Source organism: Varanus komodoensis, unplaced genomic scaffold (assembly GCF_004798865.1).
Source record: "Varanus komodoensis strain SLA01 unplaced genomic scaffold, ASM479886v1 scaffold87, whole genome shotgun sequence".
Lineage (NCBI taxonomy): Eukaryota > Metazoa > Chordata > Lepidosauria > Squamata > Varanidae > Varanus > Varanus komodoensis.
The window spans coordinates 1,878,666-1,900,581 of record NW_025336565.1 but is presented as its reverse complement, the minus strand read 5'-3'; the positions used below and the strand labels follow the sequence as shown (position 1 = coordinate 1,900,581).

Genomic DNA, 21,916 nt, shown 5'->3' with positions numbered 1-21,916 from the left:
ATGCGCCCTCGGTGCTCCCTTCCCAGCGGCCCTCGGGACGTGCCGCCTGGGCAGCCCCGCATCCGCGCTCGCGCTCCCGCCGCCGACGGCCCCGCGCGAGGACGCGGCGCGCCCCCTCCCCCGCCCCCGCCGCCCGAGGCCCCGCCCCTTTCCGCGCTCCGCTTCTCCGGCGCCGGGAGATGTGATGAGGAGCCCGGAGCGGGTGAGTCACGTGGGCCGCGTGCTCGTGCGCGTCACGTGGAACCGTGTTCCGGGGGGTCGCCGGGCGCGCGCCGCAGAAGGAGGCCCCGAGCGGGTGGAAGCGCCGCGCCGCGCCGCCCCAGCCCGCGGGGCTCCCGTGCTCGGCGGCTGCGCGAGGGCGCCCGGCGGGGGGGCCGGGCCCGAGGGCGGAGGCTGCGCTCGGGGGGGCGTCTGGCTGGCCCTCCGTCCTGCCCGCCCCGCGGCCAGCCGCCCGTCCGCCCGCAGCCTCCCTGCCCGCGGTTCCCTCCTCGGTGCTGGGGGCCGGTGCGCAGGGAGCGCTTCCGATGCCCCGGAGCCCCGGACCTCGGGGCCTTTCGCCAGCTGGAGCACGGGCGCAGTCGAGGAGCAGCTCGCCGTGCGACACGGGGGAGCCTAAACGCTGCACGGGGGTCCCCGGCGTCTCTTGGAGGCAAATTCGTGAGCCCCGGGGGCACTCTCACAACACGGTCGCACTGGCTCTGGAGGGCTGCTCGCACAGCCGCCCCGTGCCAAAAGGCAGATGCGGGTTCCGACGACAACCGATCTGCTCCAGAACCCGAATACAAGCCAGGCCAGGGCTAAGCCCTGGGACGAAAAGAGCCCTTTCGCTCCCAGAGACGAGTGGCGCTGGAGGGCAGCCCTCTGTTTTGTGGCGTCAGTTTCCAAAATCGTTGTGGGTTTAACAAGTCTTGAAGGAAAGACTGGGGCCAGGAGCTGGGCGGGCCTCGGGAGAGGAGTCCGAGGGGCCCCCGGGAGACCCCTGCCGGAAAGCAGTGCTGTGCCTGGTGGAGGCCCTGCGAGAGACGCTTGGATCGGGCATTAGGTTAAGTAGGCCAGTATGGCAAGCCAGAACAAATAAAAGCCGACAACCTACAAACATTTCCAATCCCCTGCACTCCAAATATCCTCTTGGCCACGGAAGGCTATTCAGAGGTCGGAAAGAAACCCCTTTGCCCGCGTGGGAGGTGGGCGGGCGGGCGGGCGGGGGGGGGGCGCCTGGCCCGGAAGCCTCTGGCCCGGTTGCCGCCTCGAGCTCTGCTTCTGCTCCCTCGCTCTGTGGACGGACGGTGCAGAGACGTGGGGTGGGGTGGGGTGGGGTTTCACGACGCCTCCCTCCCCCCTTGGGCCTCTGCCAGGGACACCGATCGGGCTGCCTGCCACGAGCTGCGGTCAGGAGGCCCTCGGGGGGGGGGGGGGGGGCGGGCGGCAGAGGGCCAAGGAGGGGGTGTGCGGCTGCTCAGGGGCTGTGGGGCGGCCCGGGCTCTCGGGGGACAGGGCGTGTGGGGAGCGTGCGGCTGGGGGCAAAGCGAAGGAGGGGCAAATGGGGGGGCGGACAGGGACCCCCCGTCTGGGCCACGGCACCTGAGGGACGGTCCTGGCGCTGCTGCGCCGCTCCGGCGGGGGCGTCTCAACCAGCGTCTCTTACTGTTCCTTGGGGAATGTTTCTGTCTTGGGGCTGGAGGGGGTCCTGCTGTGCTCACCCAGGAGGGGTGCAAAGTGAACCCCTTTGGGCGCTGCGACTTCCGTTGGAAGGCTCCGGGCCTCTTCATGGCTGTGGGGTGCAGTGGGCGCAGGCGGGCCATTAAACAAGAGAATTTACTAAAGGGAAACTTGGCCCCTGAGGCAGGATGAAGAATTCTGTGGGGGTTTCAGAGGGCTGCCCAGGGGCAATTCCGGGGGTCCAAAGAGCCCGTCGCTGCTGCACATCCCTTAAATCTGCTCCAGGGTCCCCCAGCTGCTCAAGGGACCCCTCCACCGGTGCCCAAGAGCCACCTGCTGGGCCGGCTGCGGTAGCCTGTTCGGGCAGCCACGGCACCCCCGCTGGCCTGCGTCCCCCTCCCTCAAGCAACAAAACTATGGGCTTTGCCGCCACGGGATGTGGCCACCGCTGCAGGGGGCGGCTTTAGGAGAGGCTCGGCCTTCTCTTCTGCCATGAATTTGTCCGCCGATGGCTGGGTTTACGGGACAAGCGCCCAGTGATGACAACACACAGTTGCCGGTTGCATTGTCCAACTCCACTCGCGGTGCTGTGGCCTGCCGCCGCCGTCCTCAGCCACCGCGACGCAAGCGGGCTGCTCTGGGCTCGCTCTCCACCGCGGTCGCTCGTGCTCTCTGCCCGTCCCTGCCGGGCGGCTCGTCCCTGCCGGCCCTCTCGCCCCTCCGGCCCCGCAAGGAGCCCGGCGAGGCCGAGCGCAGGCGCCCGCGGACCCCGGCCTGCGTGCCGGGCCCCACCTGGCCTGCACGCACGCGGGTGCGTCAGGCCTCCGAGCTGCGAGGCCCTCCCCGGAAAGCCCAGGTGTCCTGGCACGGGGATGCAAGCCGCGCGGCACGGCCCAGGGGAGCGGGTGGGCCCCCAGCCCCAGCCCCAGCCCCAGCCCCAGCCAACTGCCGCATCCCCGCCCGGGGGACCAACCGTCGCAGCTGCCGCAGCCGCTCCCACAAACCGGCTCCCCCCACCCTGTGAGGAGTACGCGGCTCCCAGGACGGGTGGGGAGGGCTCTCGGCAGGGTCCCGTCCCGGCTGGGGGGGGCGAGTGGCAGATTCCTCTGTTGGGGCTCCCCTCCCGGGAGGGGCCTGGCGGTCTTGGGCCCGCCGTGCTGGATGGGGCTTTCCTCGGGCTGTGCCTTCTTGCCTCCCCCGACCCCCCGCTTCAGGCTGCGTGGGGCTGCAGGCGTATTGCTCAGGCAGTGCCGGGGACGGCTGGTCGTGTGGCTCCCGGGCACCCTCGTGGGGGCGGCTGAGCCAGAGAGAAGCCTGGGGCGGAACCGGGGGGCCTCTGGAAGCTTTTGGGGGACAGGGAGCCCCAGTGGTGCCCCGCTTTTGCTCCGTGAGGTGCCCCAAAAGCAGGCACTCCCTGCTGGTCACTCCTTCCCGGCCGAGAAATGAGTCCCTTGCTCGAGGGGCTGGGTCTGCGGGGTAGGGGCTTCGGGGGGCTTTGGGCTGCCCTAACCTGCCCTGCCCACCTGGGCATCCTCGGGGCACCGAGGGCGGGCACGTGGGCTCCCGGCCTTCCTGCCTCACCCGGGAACGTCTTCCTTTTCCTGGCACCTGGGTGACCCTGACCCTAACCCAAAGCAAGCCTGGGCGCAGGCGCCCTCGTGTGCTGCGAGCCAGGCTGGTCCTCCCCCAGGCAGAGGCTGTCCTGCCGGCCCGGAGGGCACAGGCCGTAGCCCCATCGCAAGACGGGCGGCCCTGAGAGAAACCAGCGGAGGCACCGAGGGTGCCGCGGACCTGCGCCTCGGCCGGGTCCGGGGGTGCGGGCACAGCACACCGTCGAGCGTCCAGCGGGAAGGGGCAGTGCCAAGGATGGCCGCCGGTCCCCCCTCCGGTCTCAGCCAGGACCGACCTCGCTTAGCTTAGCTTAAACGACTCAGCAGGATCGGGCGCTTCCGGCATCGCAGGAGCCGCGGGTGGCCCCTTGCTGGAGAGGCAGCCGTGGCGCCCCCCCCTGCCCCCCCGGGCCGCCGGAGGGTTGGCGCAAGGCAAGAGGCACCGAGCTCCCGTGCCGGCTTCAGACGTGCCCCCCGCCCCGGCTGTGCTCCCCCAGAAGCAGGCAGCCTGCAGTGGAGCGTGGGCTTTGTTTGCCCAGCAGTCAAGGTGCTGCTGAAACCTGTCTGGCTGGAAATACTGAGGTGGGGCCGCCTCCTCCCCCCCCCCCCCCCTGCAGCCCCCCAGCGCACTCCCGTGAAATCCTTTGTTGCTCACCTGTTCGGGAACAGTTGCCAGGTGTGTGTGTGGGGAGGGGGAGGACATGTTCAGGCAAGGGCCCTAGGTACTTACCTGTACTTTAGAGTTGTTTCAGGCCATCAGTGAGGGTGATGCCCCCCCCCGGCAGCGTGTGAGGGGGGAGCGCTAGAGCAGGTGCCCTGCAGATGGAGGCAGCGGTGCCGATCGGGAGCGGCTGTCCGAGTTCGGGGGGGTCTCTGGAGCTCTCCCAGAAAGCAGCCCTGAAGGGCCTGGTGGGCCCCGATGGAGGCTGGTCCCGGAGGTGTGGGGCCACAGCTGGGGGGACCCTGCCAGTCCCCCCAGTGCAGCCGGGCTGGGGCGGCGGGGCCTCCGTCAGGGAACTTGGGCAAACCGTCGGAGGCTGCGGGGGCTCCCCAGCCCTCCTTACACGTGGGGCCGGGCCAGCATCTGCCGCATGCCGACCAGGAAGGGCGGGCTCAGGGAGGCTTCCCTTCGGCACCTGGGGCCGAGCCGCAGGCGTGTCGTGCATCGTCCCCACGGGCCCACGCGACGAGCGGCCGCCTTGGCGTCGCTGCGCCTTCCTCCCCGCCAGGCCGCGGCCCGGTCAGCCGCCTGCCCACTGGGCGGCCGGCACCACCGTGCTGGGAGCCGTGGTGGGAGGGGGCACAAGGCTTCAGCGAGGAGTGGAAATGGCCGTGCCGTGCCGTGCCGGCCGCGCTCCTTCCACCGCCCTTTCTCGCTCCCCCAAAATAGGCCGGCTCGGCCACGTAGCGGTCGTGGCTGGCTGTGCCACCCCCGGAGCCGTGGCCTGAGGTCCGTCGGTGGTTGTGGCACAGCCCTCCCTCCGTGTGCCTCTGTGCCGGAAGGGTGTGCCGCCCTCTTCGTCGCATTTCGGGGCCCCCGGGGCCGAGTCGCTCCTCGTTCTTTACTTACACGCCTCGTCTTACCCGGCTTCTCCGGCACGATGGCCGGCAGCGGTAAAGTACCGATCGAAAGAACATCCTCATCGAAACGTGGGAGACGAGTCAGTTGGGCACAGCCTGGAGGAGGGGCCCACGCTCAGAGGGACCGGCAGCGTCCCTCCCTTTGCCCACTGGTGGAGGGCAGGGCAGGGCGGCAGAGGAGGTGCCCCGCTCGGCCGAGGGGCCAGGGCCCGGGAGCTGCCCCCAGAGGCTTCCCCCGCACGGGCCGTGGGGCCTTCCCAGGGCTCGGCCGGCTGTTCCCTGCTGGAGCGGCCCGGGGCCGCCCGGCGACTGGCTGGCCGGGGCCTGTGCCGGCGGGACGGTTGCCCCGGGGGTCACCGAGGCCGCTGCGGCCGGGCCGGCTCGTGGGGCCGGGGGGCTGCGACGGTCCCCGCCATCTCAGGTCGCCCTGCTGCCCGTGCACTCCGGCCGGGCGAGGCCGCGTGGCTGCGTGGAGCCCGCCGGGGCCGGGCCACACGCTCCCCGTGCCGTCCGCACGCGCGAAGCCGCCTGGCGAGCGGAGGGGGGCCCTGCTGCTTTCACGCCCCAAGCGCATCCTCCCCCTTTTCTCCCCCAGTTCCTGAGCAGGCTGCCAACCTCTCCTTTCTGGATGTGGCCCGTGGATCCGGGACCGTACAGCTGACACAGTGACAAAAGCTGCCGTGAGTTCCCCGCCAGGAGCCCTCCCGGAAGGAGCTGGCTGCCCATGGGCGTGTGGCGGGGGCAGGCTCCCCGCCCGTGGGGGGGGCAGTGGGTGGCGCTCGCAGCCGGGCCTGGCCGGTGCCCAGCGAGGGGGGCCGGGGGCAGGGAGCGGTCTGGCCAGCCCCGGCTCGACTTGCGGGCCTGTCGGGCTGGCCCAGCCACATGGGCCGGAGGGAAGGCCCGCGGCATGGCCCCCCACAAGGAGCAGTCCCGGGTGCCTCCCTGCGGCCACCCTCTGCTGTGAGGGCCCACCAGATAACGGGCGCTCTCCCCCCCAGGCGCGTGGAGGTGGGGTAGGTGTGTGACCCACAGGAAGGAGACATGGAGAGAGCGAGCAAGGCCTACGTGAACCGGGACGAGGAGGACGAGATGGTCAGTGCGCGGGGGTGGCAGGCATGCGCTCGCGTGCGATTTCGCCCTCGTGGCTCGCACCGCAGCGCCGCCTCTCGGTCCCGGCCCAGGCCCCGCTCGGCCGGCGGATCCCGGCGTGGCGGAGGAGTCCCCGGGGGGGTCCTGGGGGGCCACCTGACCGAAACCTCAGAGGGAGGGCTGCGACTGCCCCCTGTGCCGGCGGGGGCTGGTCCCTCCCCCAAGCCGGCTGCCCTTGGTCCCTCGTCCTCCGTGGGAGGGCCTCCCTCTGCAGGGAGGGTTCGGGCGGCCCCCACGTGCCCCAGTCAGGCCCCCGGGAGGGCCCCCGGCCTGACCCCCCTCTCCCCGTGCAGGAAGTCTCTGGCTACAGCCCCTGCTGCTGGAAGCTGGCGCTGGTTGTGCTGGGCACCGTGTGCAGCGGCGGCTTCCTCCTCCTCTTCCTCTACTGGCTGCCCAAGCTGAGCGTCCGGTGGACCTGCAGCTCCGTGCCCCTGCGGGACGCCCGGGTGCTCCTGCTGCGCACCACGGTAGGGGCGCCCCGCGGGGCCCGAGGAGGGCCGGGCCAGGGCTCCAGGGAGGCCACGTCCGCCCCCCTCGCCTCGTGCCCCGGCCTGCCGCTGGCCTGGCTTCCAGCGCACGCCGGGCTTCCCGGGAGCTGCTTCCCGGGCCGCTCTTAACGAGGCGGGAGAATCCGGGGCTCCCCCACCCCCGGTAGCTCAGCCTTCCGTGTGCCGTGTCCCCTCCTGCTCTGAGCAGGCTTTGGGCGTTCGTGGCCGTGGACGGGCCTCGGCCGGGGAGGAGCGGTGGAGGGGTGAGGCTTGACTGGGAGGGGGCGGCCCCTGCCCCTGCCCGCTTCATGGGCCGCCTGGGAGCGGCTGGCTCACCGGGGGGGCGGGGCCGCGAGGTGCTCTGGGGCCAGTGCCGACCCGGCAGCCTTCGGCGACCTGCGGAGCTGCCTCCGCCGGGAAGCAGGCTTTGCCAGCCCGTGCCGATCCTTCCCCCGCAGGACCAGTTCCGGACATGGTCCAGGGCCCGGGTGGCTTCCTTCTTGGCCCCCGGCTCCGACCCCCTGGGCTTCCCGCAGCTGCCCGAGAGCCGGAGGCCCCTCTGCCAGGCCGGCCAGCCGGAGGACTGGGACTGCGAGGAGGGGCTGCTCTCCCAGCCCGCCAGCGGGGAGCAGGTGGAGGTGAGCCGCGGACAGGAAGGGCCCGCCGTGGGCCGCGGGGTCGAGCCCGGGGGGGAGGGGGCAGGCGCCTTCCGGAAGGGCGAGCCCTGCTGGGACGGGGGCCGCCCCCCACTCACGCCTCACGCCTGCAGATCCGGTGTTTCGTCCATCACAACGCACGCTACCTCTGGAGTGCCGAGTCCCAGGCCTTCCGGCGGCTCCGGGCCCTGGAGGTGGGGCAGCCGTGCTCGGCCCTGCACGCCGTCCACGGATCCGGCCTCCCCCGCAGCAGCCAGGACTACCGGTGAGGGGCTGGCCCGGGCCCGCGGCGGGGGGCGGGCTGGGGAGGGGGAGCCGCCCCGCGGCCCGATCCTGAGCGCGCCGGCTGCCCTGCTGTCCCCAGGAGGCTGTTCTTCGGAGCCAACCAGATCGACGTGCGTGTGCCTCCCGTGCCCAAGCTGCTCGTCAAGGAGGTGAGTGCGGGCGCCCGGCGGGCAGCCTCGGCCGGGCATCGGTGGCCGCCCTCTGGCGCCGGGGGCCCTCCGCTGAGCGTGGCTCTCGCCCCCGCAGGTGCTGAACCCCTTCTACATCTTCCAAGTCTTCAGCATGGTGCTGTGGTCGCTGGACAACTACTGCCTGTACGCGTCGGCCATCCTCTTCATGTCGCTCGTCTCGGTCTGCTCCTCCCTCTACACCATCCGGAAGGTACCGCGGCGGCAACGGGGTGGGTCTGGGGGGCCGGGCGGGCACGGGGGCAGCCGGAGCGGTCCTGCGCCCGGGGGGACGAGCGGCCCCCGCCTGCAAGGGGGTGGGGATCGGCGCATCCCTTGCGCCAGGGGACGTCTGGGGACCGCCCCGTCCTCCACCGGGCTGCCCTGGGGTGAGGATGTGGGGCTGGGAGAGGCTGCCAGCATTCCGGCTGCGCCCCCCGCCGGGCACCGGGGCAGCCATGGGCGCTCGGCCAAGGACAGGGGCGACCATGCTGGGGTGCTGCAGCCCGCTTGGCCCCGGATCGGACGGGCCGGGCTGGGCTGGGCTGGGCGGTCGCGTATGCGAGTCGCTCGCCTGGGGGCTCCGCTGGCCAGAGCGCGAGGCACAGGGGCTGATCCTCTGTGCCCCGGCCTGGCTGCCGCTGCTGCCTTGCGAGCTGCCCCGGGCGGGCCCCCATGGTGGGGCGAGCCCGGCGCGGTCACGCACGCCCCCCCGTTTCCCTTGCTCTCCTCGCGACAGCCCTGTGAGGTGGGCTGCTTCAAGTCCCCGTGGGCTTCGTGGCCAGGCAGGAGGCGGAATCCGGAGCCGGCTCCCCGGGAACCAGGCCCGCCGGCGCTCCTCCGGGCGTAACCCCCTTCCTTCTGTCCTTCCTTCCTTCCTTCCTTCCTTCCTTCCTTCCCCACAGCAATACGTCCTCCTGCACGACATGGTCGCCGCGCACAACATCATCCGGGTGACAGTGTACCGGGGGCCGTGCGGTGAGTGAGCGCGGGGGGCCCTGCAGCGAGCGATCCCTGGAGCGGCACCCCTCGCAAGCCGCTCTGGTCGGCCCGCCCACCGCCGTGCCCACCGGGCCTGGCGCCCTCCTGGCCGCTCTCCCCGGCAGCCACCAGGCCCCTCGCCGGCAGCCCCCTCGCCCCCTCGCAGCGTGTTTCGGGCACCTCGTGCGTGATGCACGCTGACCTCCAGGGGACCGGGCTGGCGCCCCCCTCCCCGTGGCCCTGCCAGGCGCCTCTCCCTGCCGCAGCCCCTCCCTGGAAACCCGCTGGCCCTTCTAAAGGTACATGGGGGGGCCGCCTGGGGGAGGGGCTGGAGCGGTGCATGTCCCTGGCCCCGGTTCAGCCATCCCGCGCATCTCGGGGGGGTCGTGGGGGGGAGTCCTCGACCTGCCCGAGACCTGGCTGCCTTCCGGGCGATGCCTGCAACCGGGAGGGGGGCGGCCTTCCCGCCTCAGCGTCCGGCTGGCCCCGGTCTGCAGCGCCCCCTCCGTGGGTCCGCTCCTCCCGCAGGGACCGAGGAGATCTTCTCGACGGAGCTGGTGCCCGGGGACGTGCTGCTGGTGCCGCCGGAAGGGCTGGCCGTGCCCTGCGACGCGGTGCTGCTGAGCGGCACGGCCATCGCCAACGAGAGCATGCTAACGGGTAGGGGCCGGGGGGCTCGGGGGGCGCTGGGGGTGGGAAGTGGGGCCTCCTCCCGCGAGCTGCACGCTTTCCCCCCAGGCGAGAGCGTCCCCGTGACGAAGACGGCGCTGCCCCGCCCGGCCCCGGGGCCCGGCCCGGACCCACTCTACGACCCAGAGGAGCACAGGCGCCACACGCTCTTCTGTGGCACAGCCGTCATCCAGACGCGGTTCTACTCCGGGGAGCCCGTCCGGGCGCTGGTCATCCGGACAGGTAGGGCAGGGCCTCCGTCGCCGGGCCGCGGGCGGGGGCGGGCCTTGCGCGCCGGCCCGGCTCAGTCCCTGCTCCCCGCAGGCTTCTCCACCGCCAAAGGGCAGCTGGTCAGCTCCATCCTGTTCCCGAAGCCGACGGGGTTCCGCCTCTACCGGGACGCCTACCGCTTCCTCCTCTGCCTGGTCGGCGTGGCCGGCGTCGGCATGCTGTACTCCGTGGTCCGCAGCGTGCAGCAGGCGGTGAGTCCCTGGCCGGGGGCGGGCGGAGGCGCCCCCCGGGGCGTGTGTGGAGGGGGCCCCTGCGGAGGGGGCGAGGCGGGTGTGGCCCGGAGCCTCTGGGCCGGCCGCCGGTCCAGCGGCGCGCCGGCAGCCCCCGCTCTGCTTCCTCCCGCCCGCCAGGAGCCGGTGGGCCGCATCGTTCTGGAGTCCCTCGACATCCTGACCATCACGGTGCCGCCCGCGCTCCCGGCCGCCATGACCGCCGGGGTGGTGTACGCCCAGCGCCGCCTGCGCAAGAAGCGGATCTTCTCCATCAGCCCGCAGCGCATCAACCTCTGCGGGCAGCTCAACCTGATGTGCTTCGACAAGGTGCCGCCCCCGCCCCCCCCGCCCCCACCCTGGGAGGGGGGCCCCGCTCGGCGAGCGCTGACGGCCCCGTTTCTCTCCGGCAGACGGGGACTTTGACGGAGGACGGGCTCGACTTCTGGGACTTCGTACAGGCCCAGGGTGGTCGGTGAGCAAGAGGGCCGGCCGCCCCCTGCCCCCTGCCAGGCCGCCTGCCGTGGGGAGCCGGGCGTTGGGGCTCCCAGCCTGGTCCCCCGGGTGTCGGCTGGGCTTCCCCGGCACCTGGCCCTGCCTGCGGTGGCAGTGGGCCTTCTGCCCGCGGAGCAGGAGCCCGGCCGGCCGTGTCGCAAGGCGGGTGGTGCCGGCCCCTCCTGGGTCAGCGGCGCGACGGCCGGCCCTTTGCTGGGGCCGCTCCGCGATCTGGAATCCGGCTTGCCCGGGATCCCTGCGGAGCCTGCCGCCCGCCGGGAACGGTCTTCCCTCCAGTAGGTGCCGGGGCTGCTGTGCCCGGTTGCAGCCCCCCGCCCCCGCTCTGGTGCCGAGGCGGATCCGCTCGGCGGGATCGCAGGGCGTGAGACCTGAAGGGCCCTCTGCCCCCCCCCCCCCATGGGAAGGCCCCAGCCGCGGGGGCCGGTCTCCGTTGGTCCCCGGTCAGGCCGGAGTGGGGGGAGAGGGGCCGCCCCTGAGCCGTCGCGTCCTTTCCCCAGCTTCCTCCCCGCGGGACGGGGCCTTCGCGACCCGGCTCTGCGCCACTCGCCCTTCGTCACGGCCATGGCCACCTGCCACTCGCTCACCACCATCGGGGGGTGTCTCTCGGGGGACCCCCTGGACCTCCGGATGTTCGAGGCCACGGGCTGGGTGAGGCACCGGGGCAGGGCAGGTGGGACGGGAAGAGGCGGCGGGGGGCGTTGGTCGTGCGCCCCTCCCCTGTGGCCCGAGGGGCGCTGCCGGACCTGCACCGGGGGCCTGCCTGCTCGCAGCATGGCCAGCCCTCGCTGCTGCTCTGCCGCCCCGCTGCAAGCACCCCCGGGCGTTGGGGGGCACGGGCAGGGTGGGCCAGGCCAGGGGCCTTCAGCTGCAGTCCGGCGTCTCCCCAAGCAGGTCCTGGAGGAGCCCAGCCAGGAGGAGACGGCCTTGCATGACCAGATCCAGCCCACCGTGGTGCGCCCCCCCGACCAGACCCTTCCCGACGTGCCGGAGGGGACCCCCGAGGACGAGGTGAGCGGTGCGCGGCGCCCCTCCCCACCCCAGGGGCTCCGGCAGCACGGCCTCTGCCCCCTCCTCTCCCGGGAGCGTGGCCGGCGGGCAGCCCGCCCCCTCACGCCCCGTCCTCTCTTCCTTCTAGGAGCCGCTGAAGCTGACGGTGAGCGCCGCCGGGCCCCCACCCCCGCGGCCGTGGGCGCCCCCGGAGAGGCCGGGGGCGGAGGGGTGGCGCCCCCCGCTGACCCCGGCCCTGCCCTGCAGGCGACCCGCCAGGTCGGCCTCCTGGCGCAGTTCCCGTTCTCCTCCAGCCTGCAGCGCATGAGCGTGGTGACCCGGACGCTGGGCGAGAAGCGGCTGGTGGCCTACATGAAGGGCGCGCCGGAGACGGTGGGCAGCCTCTGCCGCAAGGAGACAGGTGCGCCCCGGGCCCGGCGGCCCCTCGGGGGGGCGGGGGCGTCTGCGGGCGCCCCCGGCGCTGCCCGGGCCCGGCGGCCGTCGCCCACCCTGCCTTTCAGTTCCAGAGAACTTCTCGGCGGTGCTGGAGTCCCACACGCGGCAGGGCCTGCGGGTCCTCGCCCTGGCCTGCCGCCGCCTGGAGGGCCGGTTCACGTGGCACCGGGTGCAGCACGCCAGCAGGTCAGTGGCGGGCCCCGCTCCCCGGGCCGCCCCGGAGCCCCCGTGCCCGGCCGTGACCGACTGCCCCCTCCCTGCAGGGACGCCATCGAGTGCCACATGGACTTCCTGGGCTTCGTCATACTGCAGAACAAGCTGAAGCCGGCGACGGCGCCCGCCCTGGCTGAGCTGCGCCGGGCCCGCATCCGCTGCGCCATGGTGACAGGTGGGCAGGGCGGCTCGGTGGCTGAGGCAGCCCCCCCGGAGCGACCGCCACGGCCTCCCGAAGACGCCCGCCGCCCCACCCTCCAGAGGCCCCCTTTGGGAGGCATTGCCAGGCGCGGGGGCGGCCTGTGTGGCTGGCCCAGCTCGGGGAGGTACCCCGAGGCCCCGAGGGGGAGGCGCTGGGAGCAGGGCCAGGTGGCCCGGTGCAGGTGGCCCGGCCCCGACACCCTGCCTCCCTCCCGCTCTCCGTGGCCAGGAGACAACCTTCTGACGGCCATTTCCGTGGGCCGGGAGTGTGGCATCGTGCCCCCCAAGGGGAAGGTGATGCTGACGGAGGCCCTGCCCCCCCGGGACGGGCAGCCGGCGACCATCAACTGGCAGTGTGCGGACGAGCTCCCGGCCCCGGACGTCCCGGACAAGGCCAGCAAAGAGGTGAGGGGGCACGCGGGACCTCGCCCGGGCCCTCCCAGGGGGCTGAGGCGATGGGGGGGCAGCTTTGGGACGGTGGGGCCCTTTCCCATTCTGCCTCTGGGCCCCAGGAGATCAGGCTGATGCTGGAGGAAGAGGAAACGGCCCCCGCGCCCCGGCCGGGCGCCCCAGACGCTAGCTACCACTTCGCCATCAGTGGGCGGTCCTTCTCGGTCGTCTGGGACCACTTCCCCGACCTGCTGCCCAAGGTGAGCCTCCGGGGAGGACCCCCGGCGTGGAAGCGGGCCGGGATCCCTGCGGGGTGTGGGGGGTGTGGCCTGCTGCCTCTTGGGCGGCTCCCTCCCTGGCCCGAGCCCCCAAGCTCCCCCCGAGACCCTCTCTGCCTGCCCGTTGCAGCTGCTGCTCTGCGGCACCATCTTTGCCCGCATGGCGCCCGACCAGAAGACCCAGCTGGTGGAAGCCCTGCAGAAGCTGGAGTGAGTGCCCCCGCAGCCCGGCTCCGCGGTCCTGGCCCTGGGGGGCTGCCCGGGGCTCCCCCGCCCCCTCCTCAGCGTGCTCTCTTCTTCCAGCTACTGCGTGGGCATGTGCGGCGACGGAGCCAACGACTGCGGGGTGAGTTGCCCGGGCCGGCCGTGGGGGGCCGAGCCAGGCTGGTGGGACCAGCACGGAGGCCAGCGGGGGGGGGCAGGCGGGTCCGGGGCCTCTGCCCCGTCCACCACTCCTCTCTCCCCCCGACAGGCCCTGAAGCGCGCGCACGCCGGCATCTCCCTTTCTGAGCTGGAGGCCTCCGTGGCTTCACCGTTCACCTCCAAGGCCCCCGATATTTCCTGCGTGCCCAACCTCATCCGGTAGGTGGGGCCCTCCCTCCCTCCGGCCCGGCCCACGGGGCGCACGCCAGGCCCCTGCAAGCACACCTCTCTCCCCTCAGGGAAGGCCGGGCCGCCCTCGTCACCTCCTTCTGCGTCTTCAAGTTCATGGCGCTGTACAGCATCATCCAGTACCTGAGCGTACTGCTCCTCTACTCGGTGAGCGGGGGGGGCTGGGGGGCACGGAGCCTGCCCCCGGGCGGGCGGGCGGGGGGCGACGGCCGGGGCCGTGATGCATCCGCTGCTCCCTTCTAGACCCTGGGCAACCTGGGCGACGCACAGTACCTCTTCATCGACGTGGCCGTCATCCTGTCCCTGGCCTTCACCAGTAAGCCCCCTGCCCTGCCCTGCCCGCGTCGGGCGCACCTTCTCCCTCCCGCCATCGCCCCCCAGACGGGGCCGCCCCGCCGGAGCACAGGCAGGGCCTCCTCGGGCTCGGGGGCCCGACCGCTGGGGCTACGTGGGCTCCACGCGGCGCCCGGGCCGTGTCCGCTCGCGCTGCCATACGGCAGGATCGGGGGGGGGTGTCCGCAGCGAGGCGACGCGGGGTCCCGATGTCGCACAGCTGCGTCAGGCGCGGGCGGCCCCCCCGGCGGGCCTTTGCCCGGTGACCTGCAAGTCGGCCGGCCACGTGGGGCCTCCGGGCCAGGAGGAGACTGGGCGCCTCGGGAGCAGGACCTGGCCTCGCGGCAGGTTTCGTGGCAGCCCTTTGCGTGTGTCTGCACCGCGGGAACGTGTCGCGAGGGGCTGGCGGAGAGGAGGGGAGGGGAGGTGCCCGGCGGGGGCCGGGGCGAGCGGCGCCGTCCTGGCCAGCTTGCCAGGGCAGAGGCGCGGAGCCCCCACGCCCGTCTCTCCCCAGTGAGCCTGAACGGCGCCTGGAAGGAACTGGTCCCGCGGCGGCCGCCCTCCAGCCTGGTCTCGCCGCAGCTGCTGCTCTCGGTGCTGACGCAGATCCTGCTGGCGCTCAGCTTCCAGGTGGGCGCCTTCCTCCTCGTCCAGGGGCAGCCCTGGTACCAGCAGGGGCAGGACCGGTAAGTGCGGCGGGGGCCGGGGAGGGCTCCAGCCGGCGCGGGCGGGCGCTCACACTGGGCTTGCGGCCCCTGCAGGAGCTGTGGGCTCGGCCCCAACGGCACGCGGGGCCCCCCCGGGGCCCCCACAAGGAACAGCACGGCCGGGCCGGAGCCGGCGGCCGACGACGACGAGGACTCGGTGCGCAGCTTCGAGAACACCACCCTGTTCTACGTCTCCTGCTTCCAGTACGTGGCCGTGGCGCTCGCCTTCTCCAAGGGCCGGCCCTTCCGGCAGCCCCCCCGCACCAACGGTGAGTGGCGTGGCCGGCCGGCCGGGGCCCCCGCGCCCCAGCCCCCTCGGCCGTGTCTGCGCAAGGGTGGCGGCTCTGGCCCAGCCGGCCCCCGGCCGAGGCGAAAGGCGGAGGGGCCCAGGCGACGGGCCGTCCTCGCAGGGACGGCTGCTCCACCCAGGCCCGTGGCGGCTGCACCCAGCCGGGTCCGCTCCGTCTCGAGCCGCGATGGGGGGCAGCGAGTGCCGAGCCCCTTCGAGGAGGGGCGAGCGAGTGGCCGGGGCAGCCCGCCTCCTCCTGACCCACCTCCCGCCCCCCCGCAGGCCTCTTCATCGCCTCCCTGCTGGCCACCTCCGGCTTCCTGCTCTTCCTCCTCCTGTATCCAGTCCCTGCCCTGGACGACTTCTTTGAGGTGCGGGGCCCACGTGCCTCTCCCCCCTCTCGGCGGCCCGCCTGCTCCCGCTGCCTCCCTGGGCACGACCGCGGAGGGCCGGCTGGGCCCGCCTCTTTGGCGAGCCTGGATGGGGCCGCGGGCCGAGGGCGAACTCGCACGGGTTGGGGTGGTCCTACGGAGGAGCTGCATGCTGGCGGGGCCCCTGCCCCCTCAGCTCATGTGGGGCCAACATAACCCACGGGCACGAGGCCAAACCCCATGCAGGACGCCTAGTCGGTCGGAGGAGCCGAGCGCCCTTCCCGCCGCTGCTGGGGCCGCCGTCCCCGTGGCTCTCCAGCCGGGTGGGGCCGTGGGGGGCTTGCAGAGGCGGGGCCGGGAAGGCGAGGGGCTCCTCGTGGCGGGCCGGGAGCCCGGCGGGGACGCTCACCGGGGCCACGCGGCGGCTCTCCCCGCAGCTGGCCTGCATCCCGTACACCTGGAGGCTGCTGCTGCTGCTGCTGGTGCTGAGCAACCTGGCGCTGTCCCTCCTGCTAGAGGTAGGCACGGCGGGCGGGGGGCGCACGGGACCCCCGGCCGGCCCGGCCGCGCGGCCACGGGTCCCGCAGTGCTCCAGACGCTCCTCCTCCCCCAGAACTTCGTCTGCGACTGCGACGCCCTGTGGCAGCGCGTGTGTTACGCCAGGAGGGAGTGCGACTACCCGGGCCGGGCCACCTGCCCCCAGGTGCAGCGGGACTGGGGGGCGGCCCTCCTTGCTGGGTGGGGGACGGGCATTGTGCGGGGGGAACCGTGGCGGGGCCTGACCGGCGGGGCCCGGGCGCGTCGGTGCAGCGAGGGGCAGCCCGTGGCGCTGCACCCTTTCCCCGCGGGGCCCGCCCCCCGGGCCGGCGGCTCCCCTCGCGCCGGGCAGGCCCCACTGCCGCCTCCCGGGGAGCCCCCGGGGAGGGTGCTGGGGGCCCCTGCCGGTCTGCCGCAGGGCCCAGGCCGTCGGGCAGCCGCCGACCTCTCCCTCTTTCCCTCCCTCCCTCGCAGCTGGAGCTGGAAGAGCTGGCCACCGGGTACGCGTGCCGCCGGCAGGCCCCTCCCCGGGCCAAGTACAAGCGCCTCGCCCAGGAGCTGCTCTTCGACCCGGACTGGCCGCCACGGCCGAAAACCAGCACCAAGGCCCGCGGGCCTCCTCCGGCCGAGAGCAGCGCCTGACTCCGGCCCGGGTGGGCGGCCGCACGGGGGGAGATGGGGCCCAACACTGCCCACCCTCTTGCTGGGGGCTGCCCTCCCCCCCCACAGTACTCGCGCCCCTTCCAGCGGGCCCTGCAGGAGAGAGGCCCCCGTGGCTGCGCTTTGTGAGCAATGCTCCCGCGGCTGCAGGAGGAACCCCGGTCCCCCCGAGCCCTGCCTTGCCCGCCTGGCCCCCCGCAGCCCTCGCGGCCCCACACGAGCCCGTGGGTGCCAGCGCCTCGTCTTCCCGCATGGACGGGCTCGGCCTTTGGGAGGGCGGCTCTTGGCGGGTCTGCCGGGATCTCCTCCCGGGGGTTTCCCGGGCTCCCTCACCATCAGGGGAGCGTGTTCATTCCGGGGCCGCTTCCAAAGGGAGGCCTTTAAAAGTCTTTCCGCAAGGTGGTTTTTTAAAGAAATAAAGGTGACTGTACGTGAGGCGTTTCAGTTGTCGTCGCATTTAAGCGTGGGGGCGGAAGGGGTGCCTCGGCGTGGCTTCCTCCCTCCCTGTGGAAGTTCAGTTGCTTCACTCCCAGGAATATTTCGGGGGTGTTGCCGGGGCTGCCCCGTCATCCCCCGCCCTTCTCCAGCCTTTTGCCCAGAGGGCCATGCCGGCACTTTTTCACGGGCGGGCTTGGCGATGGCCTCGACGCACCCCTGCCCCGATCTGCGCTGCTCTGGGGCCGCGGCCCAGAGGGGCCCCTGGCGGCCTCGCGAATGCCAGCCCCATCGCGAGGCACATGGGCGGCCTGGCGTGCGGTCCTGGGGCCCCCTCCAGCGCGGCGGACAAGGGAGGGGCCCTTGGGCCTCCCGCCGCTCTTCCCGTCACAGAGGGCGGACGGTGAGCGGAGGCTCCCCCTGAAGGGGGCACGGGCCCCCCTGCCCGGGCCTGGCGTGGAAAGGCCGCCGTGGGCGCGAGGGCAGGTAGTGGCACGTGAGGCGACGGTCGGGAGGATGCCCCCGAAGTCCCTTTTTGCTTGGCAGGAGGGAGCAGCTGCGTGTCCCTGGGTGCTGGTGCCAGGCTGGGGGGCACTGTGGTGCGTGGCGGGGGGCCGAGGCGGCTGCCCGGTCCGCGGGGGGCGCTCTGGCGGGGAGCAGGTCCCTCCTCCAGAGGGCCAGGCGGCGCGGGAGGAAGATGCGTGTTTATCTGCCTCGAGGCACTGGGAGGCGGAGCTGTGGGAGCATCGCCTTCGAAAGCAGCAAGCAGCCCGGGGCTCCTTCCGCGGCCGCCTCGGCCCGCACCGTTTCCCCGGCGGCCCCCCCGCCGGTGCGCGAGCTCGCTCTGGGTCTGACTCCGTCCCTCTGCGTCGTTCTCAGCCGGCACGCAGCCGGGGCTGGTCCAAGTGCACTCCCAGCGCCCGGGGGGCACCAGGTTGGGGGCAGCTGTTTTATCCCCACCGTAAACTGGCAGTGAATTGAGCACGATGCAGAAAAGGCGCGGAAGTCAGTCTGCCGACAGGGAGCCGCGGGCTCAGCGCCGCTCGGCGGGCTGTGCCCTCCAGCCGCCCTCTTGCCGGTCCCTGCACAAGCTGGGCGGATCGAGAGCTTCCGCTGAGGAGAACGGCAACGTGGCGCCCCTTCACGGAGCAGCCCGTGCGGCGCCGGCCTGCCTTCTGCAGCCGGGTGGGTCCTGGGAGGTGGCTGCCGCCGCATCTGCAGGGGGCTGGGGGGGAGGCTGACGGGAACGACGCATCCGCTTGGCTTCGTTCGAGCTGCCCGGCAAGACGAAGATTTCCTGATGAGAGAAGGAATGGGGCTGCAAAAGCACCGAGAACGTGTCTTTAAAGCGCAGCGGCCCCTCGCTGGGGGGGGGAATGGGAAAGAGGGAAAGTGGGGCCTAGGGCTTTGCCGTGCCCCCTCCGCTGCGGGCCTCTCCGACGGGCCTCGTGCATCGGTGCCGGCCTTTGCTCTTGCAGCGCACGTCGGGCCCAGGTTCCTTCCGCCAGGTTTTTAGTTCAGCTCAGCTGGGTGAAGCCCACGCTGGCTGAAACAGGAGAGCCTGGACATGTTTCTTTCTTCAAAACGACAACATGAGATAAGAGCACAATAACAACAGAAACCATAGCATGAGTTGCCCTCATTTGTGTTGTTTATAGACTGCCCGGTAGCTGAAGCTCTCTGGGAGGCGAACGATTCGCCGGCCTGGGTTCCCCCACTCCACCCTGCTGCCTGGGGCCCGAGGAGCTGCTGCTTCGCAGGCGCCGGCGTGGCTCAGGGATGGGAGCTTTCGCACTGGGGGCGCAGAGGCCCGAATTCTCAGAATCACAGAACAGTGGAGTTGGAAGGGGCCAGAAGGCCACCAGGTCGCACCATCCCCCTCAGAGCGCTGCCCAGTTTCTTTCTGAGTGTCTCCAGGGTGGGAGAGCCCCCCACCCCTCCAGGCAGCTGGTCCCACTGTCTCTGACAGTGAGGAAGCTTTTCCTGACGCCCAGCCGCAATCTGGGTTGTCACAACTTCATTCATTTTTCGATTTATATCCTGCCTTTTTCCTACAAAGGCTCAAGGCAGCTTACATCTCCTCCCCACAACAACCACCCTGTGAGGTAGGTTGGACCGAGAGTCTGTGACTGGCCCAAAGTCACCCAGTTGGCTCTATGGCCGAGCGGGGACTCGAACCCGGATCGCCTGAGTCCCAGTCCTGTGCTCTTAACCACACCACACCACACTGGCTCTCAACTTGAGCTGATTATTCCGTGTCCCACACTCTGGTATCAGCAAAAAGACACCTTGACCCCCCTCTCTGTGGCAGCCTTTGAGGTCCTTACAGAGGGCATCATGTCCCCCTCAGTCTTCTCTCCTCAGGGCTGAACAGGCCAAGTTCCCTCAGTCTCTCCTCACAGGGCAGCGTCTCCAAGCCCTGGATCATTTTTGCCACCCTGCGCTGGACCCTTTCTAATTTCCCTGCATCTTTCCTAAATCTTGGTGCCCAGAACTGGACACGGGATTCCAGGTGAGGTGGTTTAACTAGTGAGGAGTACGACGAGGGGAAGTAGGACGAGTCCTTCTCATGATGGGGAAGTTCTGCTTCCATTAATGCATCCCAAAATGGCACTTGCTCTTTTGGGGGCTGCATCACCTCGCTGGGTCATATTTAGCTGCTCGTCCACAATCACGCTGAGGTCTTGCTCGGTTCCGCTGGGCCTCTTCCGCATCTTGCATCGATGCTTCGGGTTTCTTTTTCCGAGGGTCCCGGCAGAAGCGCATTCCGCTGCTTGCGGCCCTGTGTTCAAGATCGCCCTGGATCTTCCTTCTGCCCCGGGGGGATCACCCGGTGCTAGATCGTCCTGTTCAGCCACAAAGCCCCCCGGGTGACTTTGGGCCAGTCCGCGACACTTGGCCCGATTACCCCGCAGGGCTGTCGTGAGGATGACCGGACTCCGCTTCCTCCCCGGCGCCGAAAGGCGAGCCCGAATTGCAAAGACATAAAGGGGACGCTGCGAGCGACGCGCCCGGGGCCGGCGGTGCCCGGAGAGCGGCAGAGGTTGGCCCGACAGCGCCGCGGCTCCGGGCAGGGGCGACGGAGGTCCCCGGCGCGTCGCGGGCGGGCGGCGCTGCTGCGCTCGGCGGGGACGCGAGGCGACGCGAGGCGGCACCGCCGCTGCCGCCATGTCCGGGGTGCAGCGCATGCGAGCGGCCAACGAGCGGCACAGCCGGAGCGTCACGCAGCGGGGCGGCCTCCACCGGGGCCAGGTACGGGCGGCGGGGGCGGCGCGCTCAGGCCGGGCCAGCGGCGGCCGCGGCGCCCCGGCGATGCGGGAAGAGCGGCGCCCCCGGGCCCGGCGGGGCGTGTGCCGGGGGGACTCGCCGCGCGCCTCTCCTCCGCCGGCCTCGCCGTCGCTCCCGGGCGCGCGTCCTGGCGCGTCCGGCTGCGGAGCGGGGCTCCCGGGGAGAGGGCCCCGGCGGCCCGCGAGGGGCCGGAGCTTCCTGCGCGCTCACGCGTCCTTGCTCCCCTCTCGCGCAGACGCCCCAGGAGGAGAAAGCCCCCGTCGGCCCGTGGCTCCTGGCCCTCTTCGTCTTCGTGGTCTGCGGATCAGGTAGGGCAGCCCCGCCGGCGGCGCTTCCCCCGCCCGCCTCGGCGCGCGGCTCTCCCCGCCCGCCCGGGATCCTCTCGCCGCCCTGGGGGGAGCCGAGGAGACGCGAGAGCGGGGGGCCTCGGATCACCGCGTGCGTTTCCTGGAGCCCGGCTCTCCCCGACACGCACCACGATGCTGGGACCCCCGGACGCGCAGCCGTCGTTAGCGGAAAAGCCATTCAGCGGGCGGGACCCCGGCGCCGCCGGGCATGGTTCCCCTCCCCCGGGACGGTCAGCGCGGCCCCGTGGCTGCAGCAGCTCCCCCCCGCCCGCAGCAATTCTCCCAGCCCAGCCTGCGAGGTGGCCGAGGACCGGACTGGAGCCCTTCTGCATGTCCCCCCCTACCGGAGGGGGGCGAGGGGGCAGAGCATGGGGTTCTGGCTGGCAGCTGGGGCTGGGAGGCTTTTCCGCAGGGGGAGTGGAGCATCACGGAGTGGCAGGGCCGGAAGGCGCCAAGACGGTCGGTGGGTCCAGCCGGCGCGGGGCAGGCCCCGATTCCGGGTCGGGGGGTGCCACCTGCAGGCAGCTGTGGCCCCGCAGGATCTGGGGGGCAGCTGCTTTGGGCCCGCTCCGAGCTGCTCCCTTTCGTGTCTTCTCTTCCCAGCCGTCCTCCAGATGATCCAGAGCATCCGCCTCGGGGGCTAGCGGCGCAGGAGCAGCTCCTTGCAGAGCCTCCGTCAGCCCTCAGGAAATCGTGGGACATCCTCCAGGCCTCCCGAAGAGCCTCTCCTGGAATGACGACGCCGTGACCCGACTCTCCCCCGCGCCCGCCCCGCGCCCCGCTCCACCTGGGACTTTTGCGCCAGGCCATCTCCGGTGCTGGGCCGCCCTGGGAAGCTCCGATCGAGGTGCAACGAAGCGGGCTGCCCGGTGCCCTCCCCGAGAACTCGCGGGGCGCATGATGGCCAAGCAGCGGCGGGGTGCGCGGCGGGGTTTGCTCCCGGTCCTTCTGTAAAAGCCCCCCGGTCCCGGCCGAGCCTCCGAATAAAGGAATCCCCGCGGGGATCGCGGCCACGGCCTGCGCGCTTCTGGTCTTCCGATGACAGGGGCTCCCGGCCTGGGAGCCGCCGCGGCCCGCCCGGCACCGACGGGCACCGAGCCGGCGGGGCCGCGGGAGGGGCGCTCGGGGCGGGCACCCCGCGGCTCCTGCGCGCAGCCCCGGCACCCGGCCTGCGGTCCCGGGGGAGCGACTCTGCAGCCCTATCTCTAGGGGCGCGGCGCCCCGGCCCAGGAGACCCCGCGCGGCGCCGCTCTAGGCCTCCGTCTCGCCGTCCTGGAGGGGCGCCCCGGCCCGTCTCTCCCCCGCCGCTCTTGCTCCGAGCTTTCGCTTCAGGCGGCCCATAGAGCCCCCGGGCTAGAGCGGCCTTCCGCCCCACTGCTTCCGGTTGCGTCATCCCGCCGTAGCGGAGGCGGGCGCGCCGCCGGAAGTCCTCTCGCGGTTTCCACTTCCGGCGCGCGCGCTCGCCCTGCGATTCGCTCTCCGCCGCGGGGAGCCAGCGCGAGGAGGCGACCGGCGGGCGACCGGCCTCCGCCGCCGGTGAGCGAGGGCGGA

At 72.5% G+C, this 21,916-nt stretch overlaps 3 protein-coding genes across 5 annotated transcripts in view; all 3 read left to right on the top strand.

The window, feature by feature from the left end:
* The first annotated feature begins 132 nt into the window (after positions 1–132).
* Positions 133–16,730, top strand: LOC123016713 (polyamine-transporting ATPase 13A3-like). Of its 3 annotated transcripts, XM_044417299.1 has the most exons (33): positions 133–202; positions 5,446–5,530; positions 5,849–5,942; positions 6,293–6,466; positions 6,946–7,125; positions 7,257–7,408; positions 7,508–7,577; positions 7,675–7,809; positions 8,501–8,573; positions 9,105–9,236; positions 9,315–9,488; positions 9,570–9,727; positions 9,887–10,075; positions 10,159–10,220; positions 10,759–10,909; positions 11,153–11,269; positions 11,397–11,414; positions 11,516–11,669; positions 11,770–11,890; positions 11,968–12,092; positions 12,348–12,523; positions 12,631–12,768; positions 12,917–12,996; positions 13,090–13,132; positions 13,259–13,368; positions 13,449–13,545; positions 13,642–13,714; positions 14,246–14,417; positions 14,493–14,707; positions 15,010–15,098; positions 15,536–15,616; positions 15,712–15,801; positions 16,110–16,730. In XM_044417299.1, exons 3-33 carry the CDS (start codon positions 5,892–5,894, stop codon positions 16,275–16,277), a joined length of 3,768 nt encoding a protein of 1,255 aa, XP_044273234.1. In that variant the 5' UTR covers positions 133–202; positions 5,446–5,530; positions 5,849–5,891; the 3' UTR covers positions 16,278–16,730. The 3 variants fall into 3 exon arrangements, 2 of the variants coding, with proteins under 2 accessions (XP_044273234.1, XP_044273235.1); XR_006413468.1 differs by lacking the exon at positions 16,110–16,730 and having other exon boundaries at positions 14,246–14,361; positions 15,712–15,730; XM_044417300.1 differs by lacking the exon at positions 15,712–15,801.
* Positions 16,731–19,888: 3,158 nt separating this feature from the next.
* On the top strand, positions 19,889–21,210 carry LOC123016718 (stress-associated endoplasmic reticulum protein 2-like). Its single transcript, XM_044417308.1, has 3 exons — positions 19,889–19,982; positions 20,254–20,326; positions 20,969–21,210. The coding sequence occupies exons 1-3, from the start codon at positions 19,899–19,901 to the stop codon at positions 21,007–21,009; spliced, it is 198 nt and encodes a 65-aa protein (XP_044273243.1). The 5' UTR covers positions 19,889–19,898; the 3' UTR covers positions 21,010–21,210.
* Positions 21,211–21,788: 578 nt separating this feature from the next.
* SRRT (serrate, RNA effector molecule) overlaps positions 21,789–21,916 on the top strand; it is a 14,613-nt gene continuing 14,485 nt past the window's right edge. The window contains 1 exon segment of the mRNA XM_044417306.1: positions 21,789–21,901. The gene's annotated coding sequence lies outside the window, so the exon portion shown is untranslated.